The 22,997-nt window shown below is 40.7% G+C and overlaps 2 protein-coding genes across 2 annotated transcripts in view; both read right to left on the bottom strand.

Annotated features, from left to right (window-relative positions):
* The window catches only part of mao (monoamine oxidase), a 34,739-nt gene extending 27,512 nt beyond the window's left edge, over nt 1-7,227 (bottom strand). Inside the window, exon 1 of the mRNA XM_066706830.1 lies at nt 7,072-7,227. Coding sequence (XP_066562927.1) covers nt 7,072-7,120 — 49 coding nt within the window. The 5' untranslated portion in view covers nt 7,121-7,227. The remainder of the gene's footprint in view (nt 1-7,071) is intronic.
* Nucleotides 7,228-11,090: 3,863 nt separating this feature from the next.
* Nucleotides 11,091-22,238, bottom strand: ndp (norrin cystine knot growth factor NDP). Its single transcript, XM_066706829.1, has 3 exons — nt 22,040-22,238; nt 16,052-16,413; nt 11,091-13,265 (listed from the first exon to the last, which is right to left on the bottom strand). The coding sequence occupies exons 2-3, from the start codon at nt 16,241-16,243 to the stop codon at nt 13,041-13,043; spliced, it is 417 nt and encodes a 138-aa protein (XP_066562926.1). The 5' UTR covers nt 16,244-16,413; nt 22,040-22,238; the 3' UTR covers nt 11,091-13,040.
* Between the last annotated feature and the right edge of the window lie 759 nt (nt 22,239-22,997).

The raw sequence follows: 22,997 nt of genomic DNA, 5'->3' as shown, positions 1-22,997 counted from the left end.
TTATGAGGCGATCATCTCTTGCTGTGCTAATAAAGGCCAGAAATCACATTAACATCTCTGGGATGAGAAATGGGAACTGACATCAGGCACCTTTACCTCTCCCCCAAACGCCCTGCAGACATGTCTTGTGTTTAAATGTTAAACTGTCCGGCTGTGCCAGAGCCCACTGACTGAGCCTCTCGGGGCCTCTACACAGGTGACACCAAAGACACAGACAAAGAAAACACAAAGTGAAGTGTGTGACAGTATTCCTTAAATGGACTACTTTACTAGCAGAATTAATGGGAATTGCAGAGCACATGCAACATCATAGACAAGGAATCTAGGAGCTGGTGGCTATCAAAGTTGCTGTTTTCCCTGGTTTCTCTCCATCACTCCCCCATTATGCGTTACATGTGGGGAGTTCTCTTTTGAAAACACCATCTATTATACCACGTCAGGGTGTAAGGTTGAGACCCCAACCTTAGATCTGCTCAAATTAGACTCTGAAGGCAGAGTGCTTAGAGGACAGAATACATATTTGCCCAGCATTGTCATTCTGTCTTACCATAGTGCAGCAACCGTATCAGTTTATCAAAGATTTAAAGTTCATTTTACGAGTTAATCTCTTGCAATATAGGAGCAATTTATAAAATTTGTCAAGCCTCCCCGTGTCCTAGGCTGATGTGGGCAGAGAGATATCAGGCTACTGCACACATTTTCCCTAGGACATTCAAATGATGGGATCATAAAACTTACTGAATGAAATAGTAATGGTGCTAAACAACCCTGCACAGTAACCTGCCATATAGGTTGTAATTTGCAGCATAAAAAGTTTTAGTTGTAGAAAAAGAAAAACACTGTTATCCATTGGCAACGACCTGAATAGAAAGAATAAAATGAGTTCCCCCTCGTTTAGCTCGCTGCCTTTCGACAGCATAAATAATTAAACTTTTACATGTCAGTTGAGAATCTTTTTCAATGTGTTTTTATGTATTCTGTAGATGAACCTGGTTTGTCTTCATATTTTGTAAACCCAACCTTGTGTGTATTGTATCTGTGTTTGTGTGTATTTTATTGGAACACTACCACAAAGTTCACAAAAGCTAATTCAATCCTTAACAACATATTTTGGTCAGCTGTTGTTTTTTTGCCTTCAGCTGTATAAAAGCAAAATAAAATAAACAACTTCAACAACTGTCACGTCTCTCTAATGAACAAAGACAAACGCAGTCCTCTTTTCAGCTCTCCTCCGCTGGCAGGACACAAGCTGTGACCTTCTCACAAGAAGAGATTTGAAACCAAGGGCATAAAAGCAGTGCTACATGTAAAAGAGATAAATAATGAACATGCAATATTCTGTTCGTTGCAGGCAGCCATAGCGGGAAAGATACAGCTGGGTTCTTTTATTTTTAATATGAATGGCAGGGTTTATCCGGCCTAGATACAGAAATATTTCCAGAGACAAAAAAGGTTTTGAAAGAAAAAATAATAAAAATCACAAGATGCAGTCAATGGCAATATTTGTCTCTCTCAGATGTTTGATCAGCTGGTAAGATACAAGGTGACTTCACACAGTATCACAGCAGATTTAATGCAGAGAACATGAAGCATATGTAAGCACACTCTGAGCTCTTTATATTTAGTAATATAAATACTGTGAATATTAAGCTGAGAATCATTCTGGCTCCCTGCCAGTAAGTTGTTAAAATTCATGTTTCTGTTTCACATTAATTGGTTGTGAGGAATATCATTTTCAGCAGTGCTATTATAACAGTACTGGTAATTAAATTGTTGTAACAATTAAACAAGCACATTTGTAAGCTGTTGGGTTTTTAATTCTCTACCACGGTTTTCTTGTTTTGTTTTTTTCCCTCCAATCATTTGTTGAAAAGACATAGGAAAATGGTTTTAAATACTGAATCAATTGCTCCTGAACCTAAAACTACAAAATACAGGACCTATGAAAACAGCAGCACATTTTTAACAGTTTCTCCGGTTAGTTTAATCGTGTTTTGGGCCTGCTTTGAGTAGTATATTTCCCTATTGTGCCTCCGTTGTTTCTTAAAGCGGTCATTTTGCCAATTAGATGTTTAAATAAAATATTTCTTAACCACCAAGAAGCTAATCTCTGACCCACTGAGTACAGATGCCTGCCATGGAGTACTGTAAAACTAGACTCAACTTTCTCTTAAAATGTTAAAAATAACAACTCAAGGGCCAGGAGCTTCAAGTAACTGCAGGCTCCACTCCATGAACTTGCTCGTTTTCCAAGCCTGACTCGGAGCCAGATGCTGAATTCCAAACTAACACCGTTGCAAAGCATGGGAGCTCACAAGGAAACGTGGCCGGAATGCTGTATAGGAGAATTTATATAAATGCCATCTAAAAATAAAACGTTTCAAACTCTAATCAATTATATAACAAATATTACTTTGCTAGTCTCAGTTTTATGGATACAGGAATGGTACACATGTAGACATCTGGCCCATTTTGTAAAAAAAAGTCATACAGCAATTTACAAGAGAATCAAGGCTAGTGCAAGTGGGGTTTGAGTGAATGGGATTCTCACAACAGCACTGATTGACAGGGGAAGGTTGACGATTTCACAGTCGACGCAATAAGTAAACGTTTGTGCTTTTATAAAGTAATACTAATTTAAAGTATAAACATTAAAACAATCATTATAAAAACATAGACCTCTCAAGCCCTTTTAGAACTAGGGGGTGGAACAGTAATTGCACCTGTAAAGAATGGCTACTGATCCTGCTTGAGGCACTGCAATGATTTACAGTGTGATCCCTAGTGCACATCCATTACACGGACAGCTCAGACTCCGAGCCCCACAATTACATCATTTGTTACAGGTCCCACTGCCATAGCTGGACTATAAATCTGCATTACAGACGTCATCACTAACCAGCCAAGACTTAGAAAGGTGAAGACCCTTTTTAAACGGAAATTAGCAGGACTGCACAACAATAAATTGAATGCATTAGACTTGTAACGGGATCTATCAAAACAGATTTCCAAGGAATTCATTATTTGAACACCTTTAATTAAGGCTTTCTCTCTTGAATGTGCTTCTTATTAAATGAATGCAAAATCCATTTAGAAGAATCTGATTAGTATGCTTTGACACAAATTCAAATCCTCATAGGGTTTAAAAAAGAAGGATGACTTAAACATATCTTTTTAGGGGACTGACAGAAGACAGATTGGTGCAATATAATCTGAATGTTGTTCGGCACCACTTCACAACTCTCTGTCCAGTAAATGTATTGAGCCCACAAAACAGGAGCCCCCGAGGAACTCGCCATGGCAACACAGCAGGCCGAGGGATTACCGTCGTATTTGCAATGCCCGCTTGTTATTTGCAAGGCACTAAATTAAAAAAATAAAACGTCAGCCCTGGTTACCACTTTTTAGAAAGAAAAGATTCCCAACCAAGACTGGGAGGATTTCAGACAACAATTGCATTTGCAGAGCCCTGGAGATATCGCTTAACGATTCTCTCCAGAGCAACATTTTTCTCTACTCACGATTACATTCCCTCATAAATATCAGCTTTCCCTGACTTCCTTTTAAAAAAGGCCACCTGGACTTAAAAATAATCTGGCTAGTATTCGTTTCAACCCTGTCACAGGTGCTATGTTCTTCTGAGAATTCAAAGTTGTGGGTGACTCTTGGTGGCAGATAATTTTAATCAATTTCTTCAGAACTAGAGTAATGGAATAGTGCCAAGACTTAACAGAGAGATTAAAAATCCTCTTCATAAACGATTGCTTTTTTTCACAACCTACACATCAAAAGAGAAGTGACCTGTAAAATAACCTTCCAAGGGACCGCTGGAGAATAAAATATGGAGTTTGTTTGTATGTAATGTATTTTAAAAGTAGTTTAACAATCTTACAACTTAAAAATGAAAGGCAAAGGTCTCTTCTTAAGTGATGTAAAAAATTCAGAACAGCTACCCTGATAAGTTTTCTTTAGTTCTGCAAAAATGTGACCTTGCAACATTATCGTTTCCTCTTTGAAAAACTACCAACATGTTAAAGTAAAATTACCACTTGACCCGGCCTCTACACCACCTGCACCTCTTTTTCATGTCCTCTGTCAAGCTATACACTTCTTTGCTACAATGCGGGCAACAGAAACACTTTATAGCCTAACTCATAGACATGAGGGATAGAGGGAGCTAATGCATGCAACACACAGAAATTCCCACAGTATAAGTCTGCACTGTGACCTCTGATCTCTGCATTGCAGCCAATTGGAGGCAGACTTTAATCAGACGTTAATCTGTTAAAAACTAAAATTGCATATGTAAGGATTTGTGTTTATTTGAAGGGGGGTGCAGTAGATATGTATTTTTAGAACTCTTATATTTCACTGTAACTTTTATGCCTAATGCACCCTTTTGCACATACCGGGGATTAACGCTATTATGTTTGCACTTGTTAGCTCATTGCACCTGGGTATGTGGATTGCATTTCATCCTGATTGCACTTACTGCACTTTGTAAAGCTTTGAGAATGGTCCTTGTAAAAACTATAAATTGCACTGGGTAATGGCTTCTGCTAAGACATAATTAAAGGCCACATTATTAAAGCAATGGCTGGCTCCCCTTTCTCCACATTAACCCAGCACACAGGTATAGGGAATGTGAATTTGTCTTCTCTGCCGAGCACGTTTCCTCCAAGCGTTTGTATGCTTCTGTGTCAAAGCATGTACCATCTTCAAAGCACTGCAATCAAGGCATGAGTGACCCCCTCAATAATTTTCAGAGCACTCCGTTTGTCAGAATGCTCTATTAAAATGCTATTAGTGCGGCGCTACACAATATAAAAGATGGAGCTAAGCAAATGTATTTTCCTTTCAGTATTTCACAACCATTTTGATACTGCCAGTGGGATTTCTAGATTACATTCATAAACAAAGGGTGGTGTCCACTTTAGCTTTTAGCTTTCAGGTTATTATGCTGTAAATAGTTTATACCATCATAAATTTGCTTGTTGCTTATCTGGAAATATGCAATTAAGCCATAAATTACAGTTTAAGATGCAGATCAGAGAGTGGCCTTTCCTTTCAGAAGCCAACATTTCTTTTGTAGTAAGGATATAAAAATGATTGGGTACCAGGCTCTCTTTTATTACTGGACATTGTGAAATGCATTTTTTTTTTTTTTTAATCTTAGTGAATTGGTGTTAGAAAAGCAGCCCTCTTACTGGAGAGGGTAACAGGCACAACAGCTTTGTGACTGGAGAAACTCGTTGTCTTGTGTCCATTTATCACAAAGTCCAAAATCCAAAGCACATCAGAAATACACCTCCAAAACACATGAGGCCAAACTACATAACATAACTATGCCATGCAAGTGTGCCTTAGTTCCATAGAAGCAAGCTATTTTTTGGGAAGGTTCCAGATCTATGCAACGTTCGTTTCTAAAATATCGACTCAAAAAATAAAGTGGTTATCTTTCTGTTAAAACTCTGACAGCCAGAGGACTGTCAGCCTGAAGGGGCTAATGAGAGCAGAACAAGTGCAGCCCCACCAGAGAGATGGTGTGAAAAGAGGTAAACTGAATCTCACCTCCACACAAAAATGGCAGGGGGCTATAGAGAAAGAGATCAGTTCAGCCAATAATGAGTGGAGTCAGACAGCTTAAGAGCAGACGGGGAATGGAAAATACTGAAGATATAGCGTCTCTCCAGGACTGGAGCTGGGCACCACTGCTGCAGATGAGAAGAGACTAATGACTTAAGACTGCCCATCTCCTTCTGCAGGCTGTAGGCCCTTCTGTTGTCAAATGATGACAGACACGGTCCCTTTACCTGCCCTCACCCATTTAAATCAAATATTCTTAAATAAGATTCCACGTTTTCACATGTTTCAGCACATTGGTTAGTTTTGATATGTGGTGCAGTCATTTTCCTTCTCTATCCACCCCATCAGTGCAGATTCCAGTGCTCTCCACACCGCCCACCCAGCATCAGCACCAATACTTGCAAACTACTCAACACCCGTCCCTCCAATTTCTCACTCAGTTTACTATGGAATTACCCAAACTCTTAGAACTAATGTGTTCAATTTAACAAAAAACAATTGTTAAAATTCCCCAATGCGTGACATAATAATTCTTTACACAAGCCTGTGTGGGCAAAACACATTATTGTAAATTGCAACAAAAAGTTGTCCTTTGAACACACACAGAATGTGTCGAATGGAACACATGAGTTCTAAGAGTGTGTATTAAAAAGGAAGACTTGCATATTCAATATTAATATTACACATTTCACCAAATATAGATAACGAACATATATTGAAAGGGCTGTTTTTTTTTTTTGTGTAATATACAAACCCATTTGCAGCCAACACGCTTCTCATGGGCCCCTTCACACTAGAGCTTTACAAATACCTCGCTGCAGAAGCCAATGCACATACATAAACATGTAGAAACACGTCTCAACCTTTTTCTCTGCGGGGTTGTTTTTGGCAGGTGCAAAAAAAAAAACACACTTCCATCTATTTTAAACACGGCCTCCCTGTCGAAACTGAGCAGGTCCGTGCATTGCATTCACAGAACTGAAAACCAAAAGCAGGTCAGCACGACTGAGATGCGACTCAATCGAAAGCAATGAAACACGTGTGGCAGCGGACGGCTCAAGCGCAATGTCTGTACGACTCAACACGTACCATCCTGCAGCTCATGAAACTCAGCTTGGGCAGCGAGGACCCCCGTATCTAAACGTGCAACTTCGCCATGCTCAATGACACAACTCCTGCTATCTAAACGTGCAACTTCGCCATGCTCAATGACACAACTCCTGCTAAACCGGAGCACATCAACACGACGCGGCAGTTGGCAGGACGTCACTAGTCCCTCGGGGGCTGCAGTGTAAACCGACAGCTAGTATAAGTCCGCATTATGGTATGAACACCCAGCGCCAGCGGTTTGAGGTGCCCCTGCTTGGGGGGCTGCTACTCCTCCGATGAATCCACAGTTTCCTGCCCCCCTGCCTGCACGGCTGGCGTTATTAGTCTGCAGGGAAACGAAGTTGTGTAGGTGGTTTTTTTTTTCATGGCACTAACCTGAGAGGCCTCCCCCGATGACAATGACGTCGTATTTGTTGGATGTCATGGTGGCTTTTTCTTTACTTTTGTGTGGTGTCCCCCCCCCGCAGCAGCTGCTGTCTGTCTCTGTCTCGCCGGCTCCAGTGAGTCCCACTCGCACAGCACCGGCGCTGGGATCCGTATTTAAAGCGCAGAGCCAGACACCCCCGCCGGGGAGCTCCGCCTCCGAGCTGCGCTGCCTCTCCACTTGGCTTTGGTTCGCCGCTCTGCGCAGATCTGCGGAATCCCCCGATCCCATTGGTGCAGAGGCGCAGACTATGCGGGAATCTGCGCTGCACGGACGCGACCCCTCTGGTCGTTGGCTTGCTCCTCCTCAGCCCTTCCGAGTTGCGATCTGTTTTGATGAGACATGCCCGTCTTCTGAAAAGCCTTATATTTAAGCTCCTTTTAAGGCTAACTTGACGAAGTGAGTAAAGAATAATGCAATACTGGGCTAAACAGCATTAGCTTGTGATTGCAGTTTTTGTTTGGTTGGTTGTTTCAGGTCATGCTCATCCTTTTTAAAGCAAGAAGAAAAATGCATAGGTGAATGAAGGACATTTAATGGTTGCAACAGGTGTCCCATACTAAAGTGTGACTAATATTTGTATTCACTCCACAATGAGTATTGTAGCCTAGACTGCCTTTTAGAGTCTCTCTCTGCTTTAACCACCAGGCATATTTGTATTTATTTATTTTGAATTACAATGTGCATTATCTAAAAACATCTACCATCTTAACATTAACATCTTGTTTAATTATAAATGAGCTCTGAGATTACAAGGAAAAGGTTACAACCATAAATACATACTAGCACTTACTCGTACTGGTTTACACCGTTACTGAATTTAAAGACTTGTTGAGTCAAAGAAAATGCGGCCTATCGGCAACACAGCTACATAAAACTTAAAGCCAACCTTTGAAATCATAATCCGAGCAGTGCAATAGTTCACCTGCAGGAGACAGAGAGGGGGAATTATTGGATGTACAATAGCAAGATTAAGCAAGGTCTTCAGAACGAGAAGTCCAAATGTCTCCAGGTCAGGAGCAGGTAAAGATCTAAGAGGCCTGTAAAACATATTGGATAGTATCCCTTGTTAAGCTATAATTGCATTTAATATTTGTATTTCTATAGCTTGTGGACCCTTTAGTGTTTTTATATTTTTTTGTATTTAGAAATCTAACAGCAAATGTGAAACCAGGAATTTGCACAAGAAAGAAACAAGCAAACAACCACAAAAAAAGCCTGTCTCTTTATACAATACCCATGTCTATAATGTTGTTTAGAAGTCTGTCTTGGGAGCAGACAATGCATTTTCATTCTAAGGTCATTGCTCTCTGTAATGAATTTGATTTCTAAAGGAATATTGATGAGATGGAAACCCTGGGATTTGAGATTTCCATTATGTATTGATTTAATTAAGATATTCTGTGGGTCGGTTGTAATGTTGTAAAACCTACAATTACCCCATCCAGGAGGAACTTCTTTAAGAATAAATCACATGTACAGTATGTATGAATAAATAAATTAAATATTCTGCCATACTGTAGTTAAATCTATATGGCTATAAAAGCATTGGCAGCTCTTTTGCTTTGGACGTGGACATCTGGATAAACACTGGATCTGGATTGCTATAGATGAAGTCTTCCCTCTGGTGGATGGAGAGGGGAGAAAACCAAAATCAGAAGTGAATGTCTGGACTTCATTAAAATCCACAGAATTGACTAAAATGCATGACTTTATATTATACTGTGTTGTTTTTAATCTTTATTGAATTTAGTGCTGATTCATTTATTTAATTTACATACCATATTTATATTCAGTCAAACCAATGTCTGGCCTGGTCTGGCACAAGGGCTTGTGGGATATGAAAATTGTCTAAAACATTTTCTATCTAGACTCTTAAGTTTGAATCTATTTTCATTTTAAAAAGTTTCTATTCAATGTAAATGTATTGTCTTGTCTTTGGAATAATTTATTCCAGTAACATGTCCAGAAGGGGGTAAAATTATGTGAAATAGACTGCTTTTATGAAATCTTCATGTGGAAATTCGCATAAAGTTATGTTTAGGTTACTTTTCTGAGAATGATGAGCATGTGAACTTGTGTGTTTGGACCATGTGTAACTGATTTCTATACAAACCACTGAGTAATAGGCTGCAACCTCGCCTTTCACAGAAATTCAACACTTTGAATGCTTGAACTGTTACACATTTAAACCAGCCAAAGAATCCAGAAATTCATAAAGTCATAAGCAACTTTCAGAATAAATCAGTTTTAAAACAAATTACTACTTACAATTTAGTGAAAAGCTTACAGTATATTTATATACTTATGTATAGTGTGTCAAAAATGATAGATTTCATAAAATATTTGGCACCCCTGTTTAAGATGCAACAGCTGACCATGTTATTTCTTAATATATTTTTACTAAGTTATATTTTACTGACTTTTCAGATATATATACAAATGTGAGTAGGCTTCTCTTAATCAGAGTAAAGATATATGTAGAAATGAGTGTGCAGTATGGGAGTCAATATGAACTCCTGCTCAGAAAGTGGTGTATAGCATCTATACTGGTAATGGGCATATTGTAGATAATCCAAATCCAATGTTGATCTCATTTAGCAAAGTAAGCTACTAAAGGCCAAGTTAGCAAATCTTTGTCCTTTGCACATTAGGGATAGCCCTGCATTTGAACCAATAAGAAGACATCTACCCAGGGGATATAGTGTCCTGTTTTTTTGTAACAAAGTCTCTGCAACATGAAGCTTTGATTAATTAATGCCAGAGAGAAGTCTGTTTTATGGAATATCCAACTATAATATAAACCTACATAATCTGAGCACCGAAGCAAATCATGATTATTTTAAGTTAGTAAATGTATAATGTGTAATGTCATTTTCAGCACAAAATCTATATTATATTATATTTTTTAGGTTGGTGGAGGAAGGTGTCTCTTTATTGGTATCAGGCCTCAGCAAAAATAAATAGTTTCCTTTGAACCAGTTGCCTAGGTGAGGGTTTGTGGTTGTGCTTTAAACATCCTGACAGGTGTGGCATGTCAAGAAGCTGATTAAACAGCATGATCATTATACAGGTGCACCTTGTGCTGGGGACAATAAAAGGCCACTGTAAAATGTGCAGTTTTGTCACAAAACACAATGCCACAGATGTCTCAACTTTTGAGGGAGTGTATAATTAGCATGCTGACTTGCAGGAACGTCCACCAGAATTGTTGCCAGAGAATCGAATGTTAATTTCTCTACCATAAGCCACCTCAAACATTGTTTTAGAAAATGAGGCACATAAGTGCAACCGGCTTCAGAACCGCAGACCATGTGTAACCACGCCAGCCCAGGACCTCCACATCCAGCTTCTTCACCTGCGGGATCATCTCAGACCAGCCACCTGGACAGCTGAAGAATCTGTGGGTTTGCACTGAAGAATTTCTGCAGACTGTCAGAGACCATCTCAGGGAAGCTCATCTGCGGCTTGTCGTCCTCAGCAGGGTCTTGACCCGACTGCATCTCTGGTGGACATTCCTGCAGTCAGCAGGCCAACTGCACACTCCCTCAAAACGTGAGACTTGAAATCCATAGATTAGGGCCCAATGAATTTATGTCAATTGACTGATTTCCTTATATGAACTGTAACTCAGTAAAATCGTTGAAATTGTTGCATGTTGCATGTATATTCTTGCTCAGTATGAATCACAATAATTCCAGCAATGGCTGTCCCAAAATTTGAGGTTCAGGGAACAGGGGAGGAAAGGAATGTCAGATGAGAGATTAAATTTAAATTGTTGTGCAGGAGTGCCACCTTGTGAACAACAATGTGAGCTGCATGTTAAATCAGCCCTAGATCAGAGGAGGTACATTTTAAACAGTTTGGCCATCAGAAGGAGTTTCTCCCCGAGACAGATAAGCACTTTTTACACTTTTGTTTCATTTGCTTCCTAAATTAAATACTGCTATTATTACACTTCTAGGCGATATTCCTTTAATCATATTTTATTGAATGATTATGAGAAGATACTTTTTCACCTTGCAGATCATTCATCAGTGAACGACTTCATAGATACAGAAAAACAAATGTGATTGGTAGTTACCAAGGAGCACAGCCAGCCTGGCCCAGTAGGATACAGGTAACAGAAAAGAGGGGAAATGTGGGGCAGGGGGAGCTCAGGATAGGAAAAGGATATGGAATATGGTGTGGTGCAAGGATTCGTCCATCTTAGAAAATGTACAATAGAAATAAACTCCTCAGTCCTAATCACCCCATTTGATTTATGCACCCAAAGAAGAGTGTTAATCGCTGGCATCAGACTCTGGAAAGGCCACAGTGTCTTTGTCTTTTCTATACAGTCAGTTACTTTACTGCTCCGATCACATGATGGATAATGGATGGATTTATCAACCTTCTTGGGGCTCCAGGATGTTTTGTGAGTATAGTATGTTGAATGGAATGCTATTCGAAGCATCACATTCTGGACTGGGGGGGTATTTTCAGAAAAGAAACAAGGAGGACAAGACCCCAGTCCAAGAGAGGCCAAACTGAAATGGCACAGCACAGGGACAAGATTGACAAGGCATGCATTCAGCACAATGTAATTACATGACCTCCTCCTGTTCCACTAATGATCATAAAGATCGCTCCCTCCCATACCCCATACATATGTCATTAACCACATCTGGAAAACTGCTGATCCTACTCCCGAACATGAGGTTTACATTGCCCCAATATGTATCCCAAGCCCTGAGGATTTGGAATAATCAGGGAAACTCTAGCCTGCGTGCAATCATACCGAGAGTGCCTGTCTAACAGACCTATCAGCAGCTCGAATCAGAGGTTCTGTTTAAAAAAAAAACCAAGGGCTGTATTTTTCCAGGTCATGTATATTTTCAGGAAACATATATACACTATATTTATTTTCCTGGAGGGCAACAAATGTTTTCATACTGTGCTCGGTAATTCAGCAATTCGATTTGTTTTCAGCTATGGTTTGCTCCTGATCCATGGGTGCTTATAGCCTAATTTGGAAAAGTCCCCATTATGACCCTTTACTGGAGATCTCCGTATGAAACGCTGAGGTTTTCCCATCTGCCTTTGTAGTCCTTTGTTACATAATTTGAACCTACACCAGAACGTGACACTACCTTCCGCTGTCACGTTCCTCTATCAAGTGTCATATGATCAATTCTGTTGTCCCTTATCACGTCACCTACCAGCTAAACGATTGCACTAACTCCCATTGAAAAGGGACAATATGACAGGAGACAACAGATAACAGGGCGTGCTCGACTGCATTGCCGAAACGATGCACTCATGCTTCACGAAGAAGGCAAGAATGTTTTTGAGATTGATGTTGTTTCTTTTTCCTTTTTTTTTTACAACCACTTGCGGCAGAGAGATGGGATCATAACACTGAAAAGATTTGCTGTGTACAAACGACTGCAAATCCCCAAAACAAGTCTTATCAAAGTTAATGTACCTTAACAATCAGAATTGGACCATTTCAAGCCAGCTATCAACAAGCTGACTGCAGTTAGATTTTTTGAACCGATAACATAATACCTAGTTGGATGGAGCTCAAAAGCTGACAGGCGAATACATTTCTTTGTCTCTCAGCCCACTGCTTTCGCATTTTGTTCAGCAACAGAAGACCATTTAACAGGTTTTTAAAAAGAAGTCTTTGTAAACACTGCTGGCTTAAGTCCGGTCCATTCATGTACTGCCACCCAAATAATGTCTTCCTCGATTACAAATCCAAATGGGAGATATCCGTATAAAAGAAAAAAAGTTCTCTGTATACAGACTGTTATTAAAATGGAATTAAGCTACTGACAGTGGACCATACACCCACAATATGCTGGTAGTCAACAAAAGTTTGCTTTTTCTGGAATCTTCCCGCTGGCCGTATTGCCTTCTTGCGCTGGACCCTGAATTAGCTGCACTCCTCGCAGTTGCAGGCCAGAATGTAGCGGTACGTGGCGGTGACGCGTGTCCCACCCGAGCAACGCAGACGCACTGCTTTCAGTTTGGAGGTGTGAGGCCGGCAGCAGAAGCAGGTACTCTTGAAGGGCTGCTTGAGGATGGAGCTGAAGGAAATGAGAGGGTCCGAGCGTGACGTGTGGCTGCAGTGACCCTCGCAGCGCGCCAGCAGCACCATCTAGAGAGCCAACAGGGAGAGGACAGTTTAGAGCGCTTTGCGGAAAGTCAACACCGCTGTTTTTGAGACAAAGACTGAGTTGTGTGTGTCTGTTTGTCACTTGTGCATTCTTAATTTTGTCTGAATTCATTTTGGCGTAACTTCCTTGGTGTCTTTAATGGCTGTCATGCTATGCTGAGGGGTTATTATCTAGGGATTTCAATACAATACAGATAATATGGTGGTCATGGTCAGGAGCAAGTGTATGAATGGTTCAAACGTTATTACAAGGGCAATCAGTAATTCCATCAATAAGCCTATACAGCAGTCGTTCTCAGCCCTGGTCCCCTGTCTCTGCTGGTTTTCATTCCATTCTGAACTCTTAATTGAACCCCTCATTGTTTTACGACCACATTTTCAATTGTTTTCAGCTCATTTGGTAACTGTTCATTTAAGTGGCTGACAACTGGGTTGGAATGAAAACCAGCTGACAAAGGCGTTCCCCCAGGACCAGGGTTGAAAATCTTGAAGGACAATTGGGGGGTGGGGAAGCTATTCTAACATGTTCTTAAAGCAGTCAAGAAAAGTGGTTGACAATGCCCTAAAAGTATTTTTAAAATGATGAACTGAATATGTGGTGACATTAAATTAAAGCAGTCTTTTACAGAAGAACAAACATAACCTTCTGTGCTCAGCTGCAGTCCATCAGGCTTTTATTTATTTTAGAGAGTTATTTTGTTTGCTCAGTTTGGAGAAAGATAACCAGGATAAAACAAAACACAAAACACAAACACAAAATGCATCCACCGACCTCCCTGGAGTAGGGCTTCAAGGCATTCAAGACTGAAAACAGGAGACACTTCTTCACACAGAGAGTTGTCACAATCTGGAACAAACTCCCCAGCGATGTGGTTGAAGCCGACACTTTGGGACCATTCAAAAATAGACTGGACGTGATCCTTGGATCACTTAGTTATTAATGGACACCAAACGAGCACAATGGGTGGAATGGCCTCCTCTTGTTTGTAAACTTTCTTAAGTATGGTAAATGTACTTCAATAAGAAACGGGACCACCTTCCTGTTTTGTCCTCCTCATTGTCAACCCTCTATCGCTTTAGTGATAAGTAGTTGGCCTCCTGCTGCTTTCTCATCACCTAACTCCGTGCCTCACCTCCCATCTGGGGGCTTTCGTAAAAAACTCAGACGGAGAACAGGGGAGCTGTCAGCAAGTGATGCCACAGCACCATGCTATTGGCTGTTTATAGAGCACCATTGACGTCACTGAGCACACCAGCCACTGGGAATATTTTTCCCTTCCACAATAAGCACTGTAGTAAAGCTGGGGTAAAGCTGGGTTATTATGGCATGGAAACACATTCACATGGCACAGTGACAACAGCTGGGTAGCAGATGTAGCTGGGGGGCTTTATTTTTAGGATACAGAGCCATCGCCCAGGTGGAAATCCATGCAGACACATTCCCTTCACAAGTTTTGTGAAATAACACCATCAGCATGGTTTTCTGAACGGGAAAAAGACAAAGCTGGGCCACTTAATAAACTCTAGTCTGAAAGTATATCACGTATCCACTTTCTGCACCTTTACAAATATAATTGAAGTAGTTTGACTCCATAAATCAGGCTTTAAAAATCTACTTGGCAGCCAACTTCTTCCCTTACCTTTTGAAAAGCTATATATAGCATCGGGCCTTTGACTTTCATAGTCATGTGAATTGGGAAATAAGCCAATACCTTTTAGTAATCTCCTTTTTATGTACTCCCATATGTGCGTTAATCAGGACTATTCTCAGATGTTAGACGTCTTGTTTTGTTTGATTTTGTTTGTGTGTTTGTTTAGTCTCACAGATGATTATACTCGTAAAAACGGGCTTTAGTTATGAAAACAAAGTGCATGCCAACCACAGCATGCTGCCACAATAATACAAGCTAACACACACAGAGGCGTATCTAGTAACAGGTCTCGAGCATCAAGCAGGAGACATATTTATACCAAGGGCAGGGAAGGGCTGTAGCAAAACTAGACAAGCCTATTATTTTGCAAGGCTTCTTCTTCATGTACAAGTTGACAAGGAGGGGAAAATTGAAGCGCATCACTGTGAGTCACTGTTATTGCACGGTGTGGCGGAGCTGCAGGTAATGTAGCAGATAACACATAGATAGGCGTGGCTCTTTATAAGGCTAGCTATGCATATAACTGTTCAGAAATAATTTTACAAATAGATCTTTAACCTAGGCTGCCAGGTTGCATATTAACAATGACCAAGTAAATATATATACAATCATCTTTAGCTTGTCCAAGGTATAATATGGTCATTCACAATTTAAAAGGAACCCTAGCATAGTGGTTGTTTGGTTAGGTTGTGTCCACTATTATCAGAGATAGGGGTCTAAAGATATGAGAACTTTATGAGTTCATAAAGGTTATATTTTGCTTTTAAGTCCTTGATTAGTTTTCCACTGGGAAAATTAGTTTAGCCTAACAGAAGCTTTAAGGTAAATTTAATTGGGAATCTTTCAGCATGGCGGAGGCCAACAGATACAGGGTTGCAGTCAACTCTCATGCTGGGAAGAAGAGGTGACTCATTCTAGTTAAAAAGGAGGGAGGGGGAAGAAGATCTGTATCAGTATCGTTGAGAAGGCAGAGAGCAGAAAACAAACCTGGATCCTGAAGTGTGTTGTTAAAAGTTAAAAGGCGCTGTGTCACGCCTTCCCCCACCACCTCCCTCTGCAGGCTTTTGTTCCTGGGTAAAATATTTTCATTTTCATTTCCTGTTTGCTGTTTCTTACCTTAGAGTTGCACTTATAAAAAGGGTGCCCGATGGTTTCCACAAAGTGGTGCCTCATGCATCTGGTCGGGTCAGTTTCGCTCAGATTCCCGTTTTCCGTTTTTCCCTCCGCGCCTCGGAACATGGCCAGCAGGGGGCATATGATACAGAAAAATACAATCCCAGGAATGCCAAGGGGGCCGCTGTTTTTCATTCTCGCCCCTGTTGGTGAATCTGCCCAGAGCACCCCCAACACACACAGCCCCTGTTACAGAGGACTAAGCTGCAGTCCCCACTGAACTCCAGAGCTCAGCGCGTTGACCCAGAATGTGCTTGCAGTCCGCAGGGTACGTGTCTCCATCTCGCCCTCTGTGGCTCGTCCAGCTATGGAACACCAGAGTTATAACAAGTTAGTGAAAGAGGAAAATAAAGTCCCAGAAAAAGTTCCCCAATTTCACAAACCTACATTTCATATCTACATTGTCACAATATACAAAACAATGTTTTATCTGTTGGTGGAATGTGGTTTGTTGTGATTATAATAGTGAACAGTACATGAGTTATATTATATTGTTGTAGACCTTGAAACACCTTGCATTAAGGCATTTGCCAAATCATTATAGATGAATTCAAAGAAAATGAAGATGAAGAAGAAAGATTTTGATTGGTGGCAGTAGTAGTATTTTATGTATTAATTCGTTCTTTCTTGTTCTTTCATTTTCGTTCTTTCTTTCTTTCTCTTGCTTTCCTTCTTTCTTTTTCTGGTAAATGACTTTGTCCAAAGCAACCACAGTTAGCTACATGGACATGATCTGAATTGCTAAAGTTATTTTAAAAAGACTTTGCAAGCTCAAGTGCAGTAATGAGAAAGTCTGAATCTTTCCAGGTCTTGTGAAGAGCACACTGCGAGTGCCAATGCCCAGAGACGGATGTCTGCATTCCTGCCAGTCAAGAGAAAAGACTATTTTGTTGTCTTTTAAGAAACAAGTGGGATGTAGGATGATAGGCAAGTTGGCAATGCTTTCTAGTGTTATTTTAGTAATCCCACAGCACACATTATATATTTTTAAGACATGTAATACATTCGTAAACAGCCGGGAGCGAAATACTTCCCCAGGAATTAATATTTAGGCAAAGGAAAGTGCTCTCAGAACAAGTTCCCTCATGACAGCATATCAACTGGACGCCAGCATATATGTTGTTCTTTTCATAAGAAAGGCTACTTTATTGTGCTTCTGACAATGGAATACGTGTTATGAAAAACTGTCACATGTAGTAATGAAATGCGCTGAAACGCCATTGCTAACATCTGTATGGAGTGTGCTGAAAAATGGCCAGTGCAAATAAGTCTTGCTAGACTGAATGTAACTTAAACCTAGTCTTGGGAGCCTACCACATAAGATTTGGAGGAATATCACTTCTAAAAAAAAAAAAAGAATATAAAAACTCCATTGTAAACCTTTGCTTAATAATTCTGTTTTCTTTTCTTCTGTTTCTTCATATGAAGACCAACTATTTAACTAAATTTAAAATACAGTGCATTAAAGTACAAGGGAGATATTGTCTTTATAAAAATAAATTCAGGTAATTTTTTTAACCATTTGAGATGTGGATTTAGAGAGAACGATATATCCAAGGTGCCGCAAGACATCAAAAGACAAAACACAAATCTTGAGAAGACGGAACTTAGTTTTATTACTTTGATGATTAATTGTTTTAAAAAATAATATTTAAGTGTCCCAAATAACAGGATAGCTAAGAATGATTAGAATGAACATCAGTTTAGTTTATGAGTAGTCTTGACGCAGAAATGATATGTACACCAAAACAGTCAAAACACTCACAACACAGACATGGGAGTATTTGGAGTCTGGGATCAGTACAGACATTCAAATATATTAGGCTTGAATATATATACCCTCATCTGTATTACATGAATGATTTTTAAAATTATATTAATACAACAAACTTGGACCTCATCCTCTCCTAATCCCAGCTGCTCTACATACTTTATTTTCTTGCACATCTTCTGATCTCTCTCTCTCTCTCTCTCTCTCTCTCTCTCTCTCCTCCTCCTCCTTCTTTGCCAAGAACCTTAAAGTTGTCCTTGATCTCTTCCTCTCCTGCTCCCAGTACATCTCGGCCTTGTTTGAAGTTACATCTACCAGATCTGTGCTCAGTTCCCCGCCCACATTCTGTCTAGATCTCAGCACTGCAGCTCTCCCTTGGCTGGCCTTCCTGCAGCAGAAATTCACTCTCTCAAACCAGTTTACCCAAAAGCCATGTCTATTCTGTGGACAGTTCACTAGCTATCTCCAATTTAAAGTTCTTGTTCTTGCCTATCTTCAATCTCTTGTGCCTAATGCATAAACAATAATAGCAATTAAAGCTGTTGTAGATAGCAGGAGCTTCAGAAGAAATAACTTAAAAAGGTTGATAGACACACACACACACACACACACACACACACACACACACACACATATAATTACAAATGGATGACATGACAGTCCAATTATGAGTGAAAGCTGAGCTACCTAAGTCACCCATAAATTCCAGAGTTAGGACTTAGTAGGTTAACTCTCACTTATGATTCCCTGTCGAGCTCCACTCCAGCGAGTCAAAGTCTCCGTTACAGATTGAGAGTTTCCTACACCTGCTACAGACAGAGATTTATAGAGCAATTGTTAGTCTGGGTATGTCCCCAAGAAGCAGCTGTATCTCCATATTTCATCACCCTATCCAAAGTACACAGAATGTGAGATATTTACACGTTATTGATTTGAAATGTGGTCAGTTTTTGCTCCTTCTGGTGGTTTAGTAAAACAATCTACTGACCATAACCATGTGTTTGAAATCTATACATAAGTCTAACCTTCCACTGTAATACAAGATAAAGATGAAACTATGTGTAGTAATAATAGTAATAATAATAATAATAATAATCCATCTTTAATAATGAGGGGCACAATTCATCTGTAAAGATCCAACAATAAGAGGAATTTTTCATTTTTGGGCAGCATATCATCATGTTTCAAAGCTTTTTGTATTCCTGGATTCTGGCCCCCAGCACCTCAGCTGAACCAACAGTCACTCACAATTACCCCTCTTGTCCACAGGAGGGGCGCTTAGTGTGGGGCCCCCGAGCTGCTGGAATACTTTTCTGAAATGATCCGTCCCCAGACACCGAGAACCAGAGTGGAAACAGAGTCCCACTGGCTTTTTGATCGCACTGGAGCCGAGTCACAGACAATAACAGAGCTGGAGGGGGAGTGACGCGAAGGCCTGGGTAATTCCTACGATTCGCGGGCTGGAACCTCGCACCGCTGCGGCGTGCAGACCTCCATTAACATTCATCAAATCACGCCTGTTGAGTGCGCTATCAGGACAGCGCGCGGGCGGCACCGTTAGCCTGCTTTATGGCACGTGTGTGTTTGCTCGGTGAGCTGGAACAAACAAGCGCTGGGGAGCCTTCCAAGCCCTCTGACCTCAGGATCCTACCCCTTTTCCCCGGCCAGAGGGGGAGACACTGCCATCCAATCGTACCCTTTTCCACCATACTCATTTTCCAATCTATCCTGTCTCTAACTGGCTTCTCCTTGGGTGAAAACACTGACAGAAACATCACAGAAGCAGGGGTGTTTGTGTTTTGCCCCATTGCTGTCCAGTTCCCAGTGTTGTTTACAGTGAAATTCATTGAACATTTACCAACATGTTAAATTTATTGCCGTCTCCTGAGGAAAAAAAAACATATTGAAATGGTAAATCTCTCAGCAGTCTAATTTAAGAGTCCCTGAAGGCAGTTTCAGGGTTTCTTTTCCATTCTTGGAATTCTAAAAAGTGTGATAAAATGAAGATGCTGGAAAATATGTCTAGGTCGGTCACTTTGAAAAAGATGGTTGCTTTCACAATGGTTTGAATCTGAATTGTCCCGAGGTCAAAATAATAATGCTTTCGGTGGCCTTGTGTAAGTGTTGACACGGTGTAAAACAGGGGAGGTGTCAGCAGTTATATATGGGATTGCAATAAAAGCCAGGTTGGGTTACAGTGAATTCGAAAGCATTTGACCTGACATTCTTCGTGTTCCGATTGCTATCTTGAAGCACATTCAACGGCACTCAAGCCAATGATAGCTCGTCTCCCATGTGTTGCCAAAAATCTTCCTTAGGAAAGTAATTGTTACCAGGCAACCTGACAGAATGCGTAACAGCCTTCCATTTATATGTCAAACAATTACAGTTAGCAATAAGGCCTCAAAATTCAAGCTGACATTGTGTTGAATACAGTGGTTATGCCGTATCATATTGAAAGAGAGCCAAATTAGAATCATTTGAAGGCCCCCTCGAGAAATTGCTGGAAGGGCTAAATCCCCCCCCGCCCCCCTCATCCCAGCACTTCCTGGAGCCTCTGCCCAGTCTCTGCCCAGTCCTGCTTTGCCCAATCAATTAGATCCACCGCCGAGTGTCTCTTTCCAGCCCCCCGAGCTTGGCCTATGGGTTATGTCATTGTTTCTCCTCATTTAGTCCCCTATTGTTTCACAGGCTTTTAATAACCAAAGGGCAGATTCCTCCTGGAGCCACACGTCACCTCGCAGACCCGTAAGTGGCATGTGAATCCCCCTGCTCTGTGCCCTACCCTCATCCGACGCCACACTCCTTTGACTGCTGCTCCGCGGAGTTAAGCTGAGGACTAAATATATCCAGAGCAATAAAGCCAAGACAAACACAGCAGATTTCTAACACACGTTGTGGCCAATGGCAGCTGGCGACCCGGCGCAACGCTAAGCTAATGTTGGCTTTCCAATTTAGGCTTCTCAGAAATAAGACCGTGCCACCCCTCTCGGCACAATCTGAAGGTCTTTTGTGTTCACTTTGCCTGGAGCTTTCCCTGCCGCCCTGCACTTTTCCGTTTCAGACCGGGAACGGAGTTCAGCTGGTGTCATTCCATCCTATTCACTTTCCCTTCGTATTTTTCCTGCTTGCACTTCAGCCTTTGCAAGTGCATCTTTCCCTCCTCACCAACCTCAGCTGTTTTCATTCAAAATTGTATATATGCACATATAAATATAAAATAAATATGATATATGCATTGCTTACCACTATGAATAGAACTGTAGCATGTACAGTATGCCACGTTTAAAGAGGCACCTCCTAAATCTATAGGTGACAAGGGCATGTGGCTACAATCCCGATTCTCTACTCAGGACTTTACTACAACAGAGAACTGTTTATAATGCATCATTGTAATATATTGTCTATCGCCTGTTGTATTCTCAATGAGTCAAGGCAGCATATATGCATTAATCCCTTTGGTGACACAATGATTATATATTAGTTTGCATTTCTGGACGACAATGTTGTGACTCTGAATGCTTTTTATTATATACTATATAACCAAACAGAGTTAGCTGTTATTTCTTCTGCCATTACATCTCATTATCAGAGCTATTAAAGTTGTTTGTGGTAAAGCAACTCATTTTTATCTGTTTTCGAAAGAGACAGGCAAGCAACTTCCAGAGTTGAGCCGACCACAGAAAATAATTAAAACCATAACTATCTGCACTCACTGATCAAATGTGCCCCAAAGCTCTTTCCTTCTTATTATACAATTCCCTGGAAATCGAAGAAATTGTAATGTTTCATTGAACAAAACATGTTTAGCAATATCTGTAGGTGTCAAACAATGACCTTTCTTGTCAGAACAAGCAGATTTCGATTAATGTATATTGCTTTAAATGTTCAAATAGTGCACAAGCCACTGTTTCTGTTATCAATGATCTCACAGTGCAGGGGCATCTTTTTAAAAAAACATTAGCTTACTTCGCAATAGTAATTAATTTAAAAATCACGGATCACATACATCACATACAAGTCAAGACAGATAATGTAATTCACAAGAGAAGACCACAAATATCCACAAATGAATACAACAATCGATAAACTGAACATGTGCAAACAGAAGATGGATCAGCAGACTCCAAGTAGCACTATTACGTTTGTAATTGACTTACCTCTTGCTTGACTGTGACAGGGGACAATCCAACTACAGCACCAATACCCAGAACTGAGCTAGTGTTCTTCAAACATCAGATGCCTTTATGTCTCTCTCTCTCTCTCTCTCTCTCTCTCTCTCTCTCTCTCTCTCTCTCTCTCTCTCTCTCTCTCTCTCTCTCTCTCTCTCTCTCTCTTTCTCTGTCTCTCTGTCTCTCTATCTCCTTTGCACTCTGATTCTGCCTCAGCTTACCTCTCTTCCTCCCTCCCACACTCTCCTCTCTCCCTCCCCTTTTCTCCTGTCGGTCACATGGCCTTTGCCTCTTTTATAGTGGAAACAACTACATCAAAAACCAAACAATGACCAAATAAAATGAACAAGTGAGGAGAAAGTTAAAGCTCAAAAGTGTGGGACAGTCACAAGAGCGTGTCAAATGGGTAAGGTGACACACCAGTCATATATCACCTAGGACAGGCACGCATATACCCGCCACACACAAACACACACACACAGATGCGACTTGGATGAAAACACACAGCCACAAAATCCACAGTGCAGCTTGAGGTTCTGTTATCTGAGAACCAAAAGCCAGACCCTGTTTTTGATTGAGATCAAGGTTATAAAACTGTAACTAAAATGAGTTTATTTAGCAACAACTGGCACTCCTGCTACATTTTTCACACAATAGCTCAGTACAGCATAGACCACACGAGCTGCTGAGAACAGTCAGCCTGGTTATTATTAAAATGATATATTTTCTCATGCTAAAGTCCCTGTGCAATTTGAAAACTTATATATATTATACGTTTGTAATTGACTTACCTCTTGCTTGACTGTGACAGGGGACAATCCAACTACAGCACCAATACCCAGAACTGAGCTAGTGTTCTTCAAACATCAGATGCCTTTATGTCTCTCTCTCTCTCTCTCTCTCTCTCTCTCTCTCTCTCTCTCTCTCTCTCTCTCTCTCTCTCTCT

Source organism: Amia ocellicauda, chromosome 6 (genome assembly GCF_036373705.1).
Source record: "Amia ocellicauda isolate fAmiCal2 chromosome 6, fAmiCal2.hap1, whole genome shotgun sequence".
NCBI lineage: Eukaryota > Metazoa > Chordata > Actinopteri > Amiiformes > Amiidae > Amia > Amia ocellicauda.
Note: the sequence above shows the minus strand (reverse complement) of the source record. Positions and strands in the feature narration are given on the sequence as shown.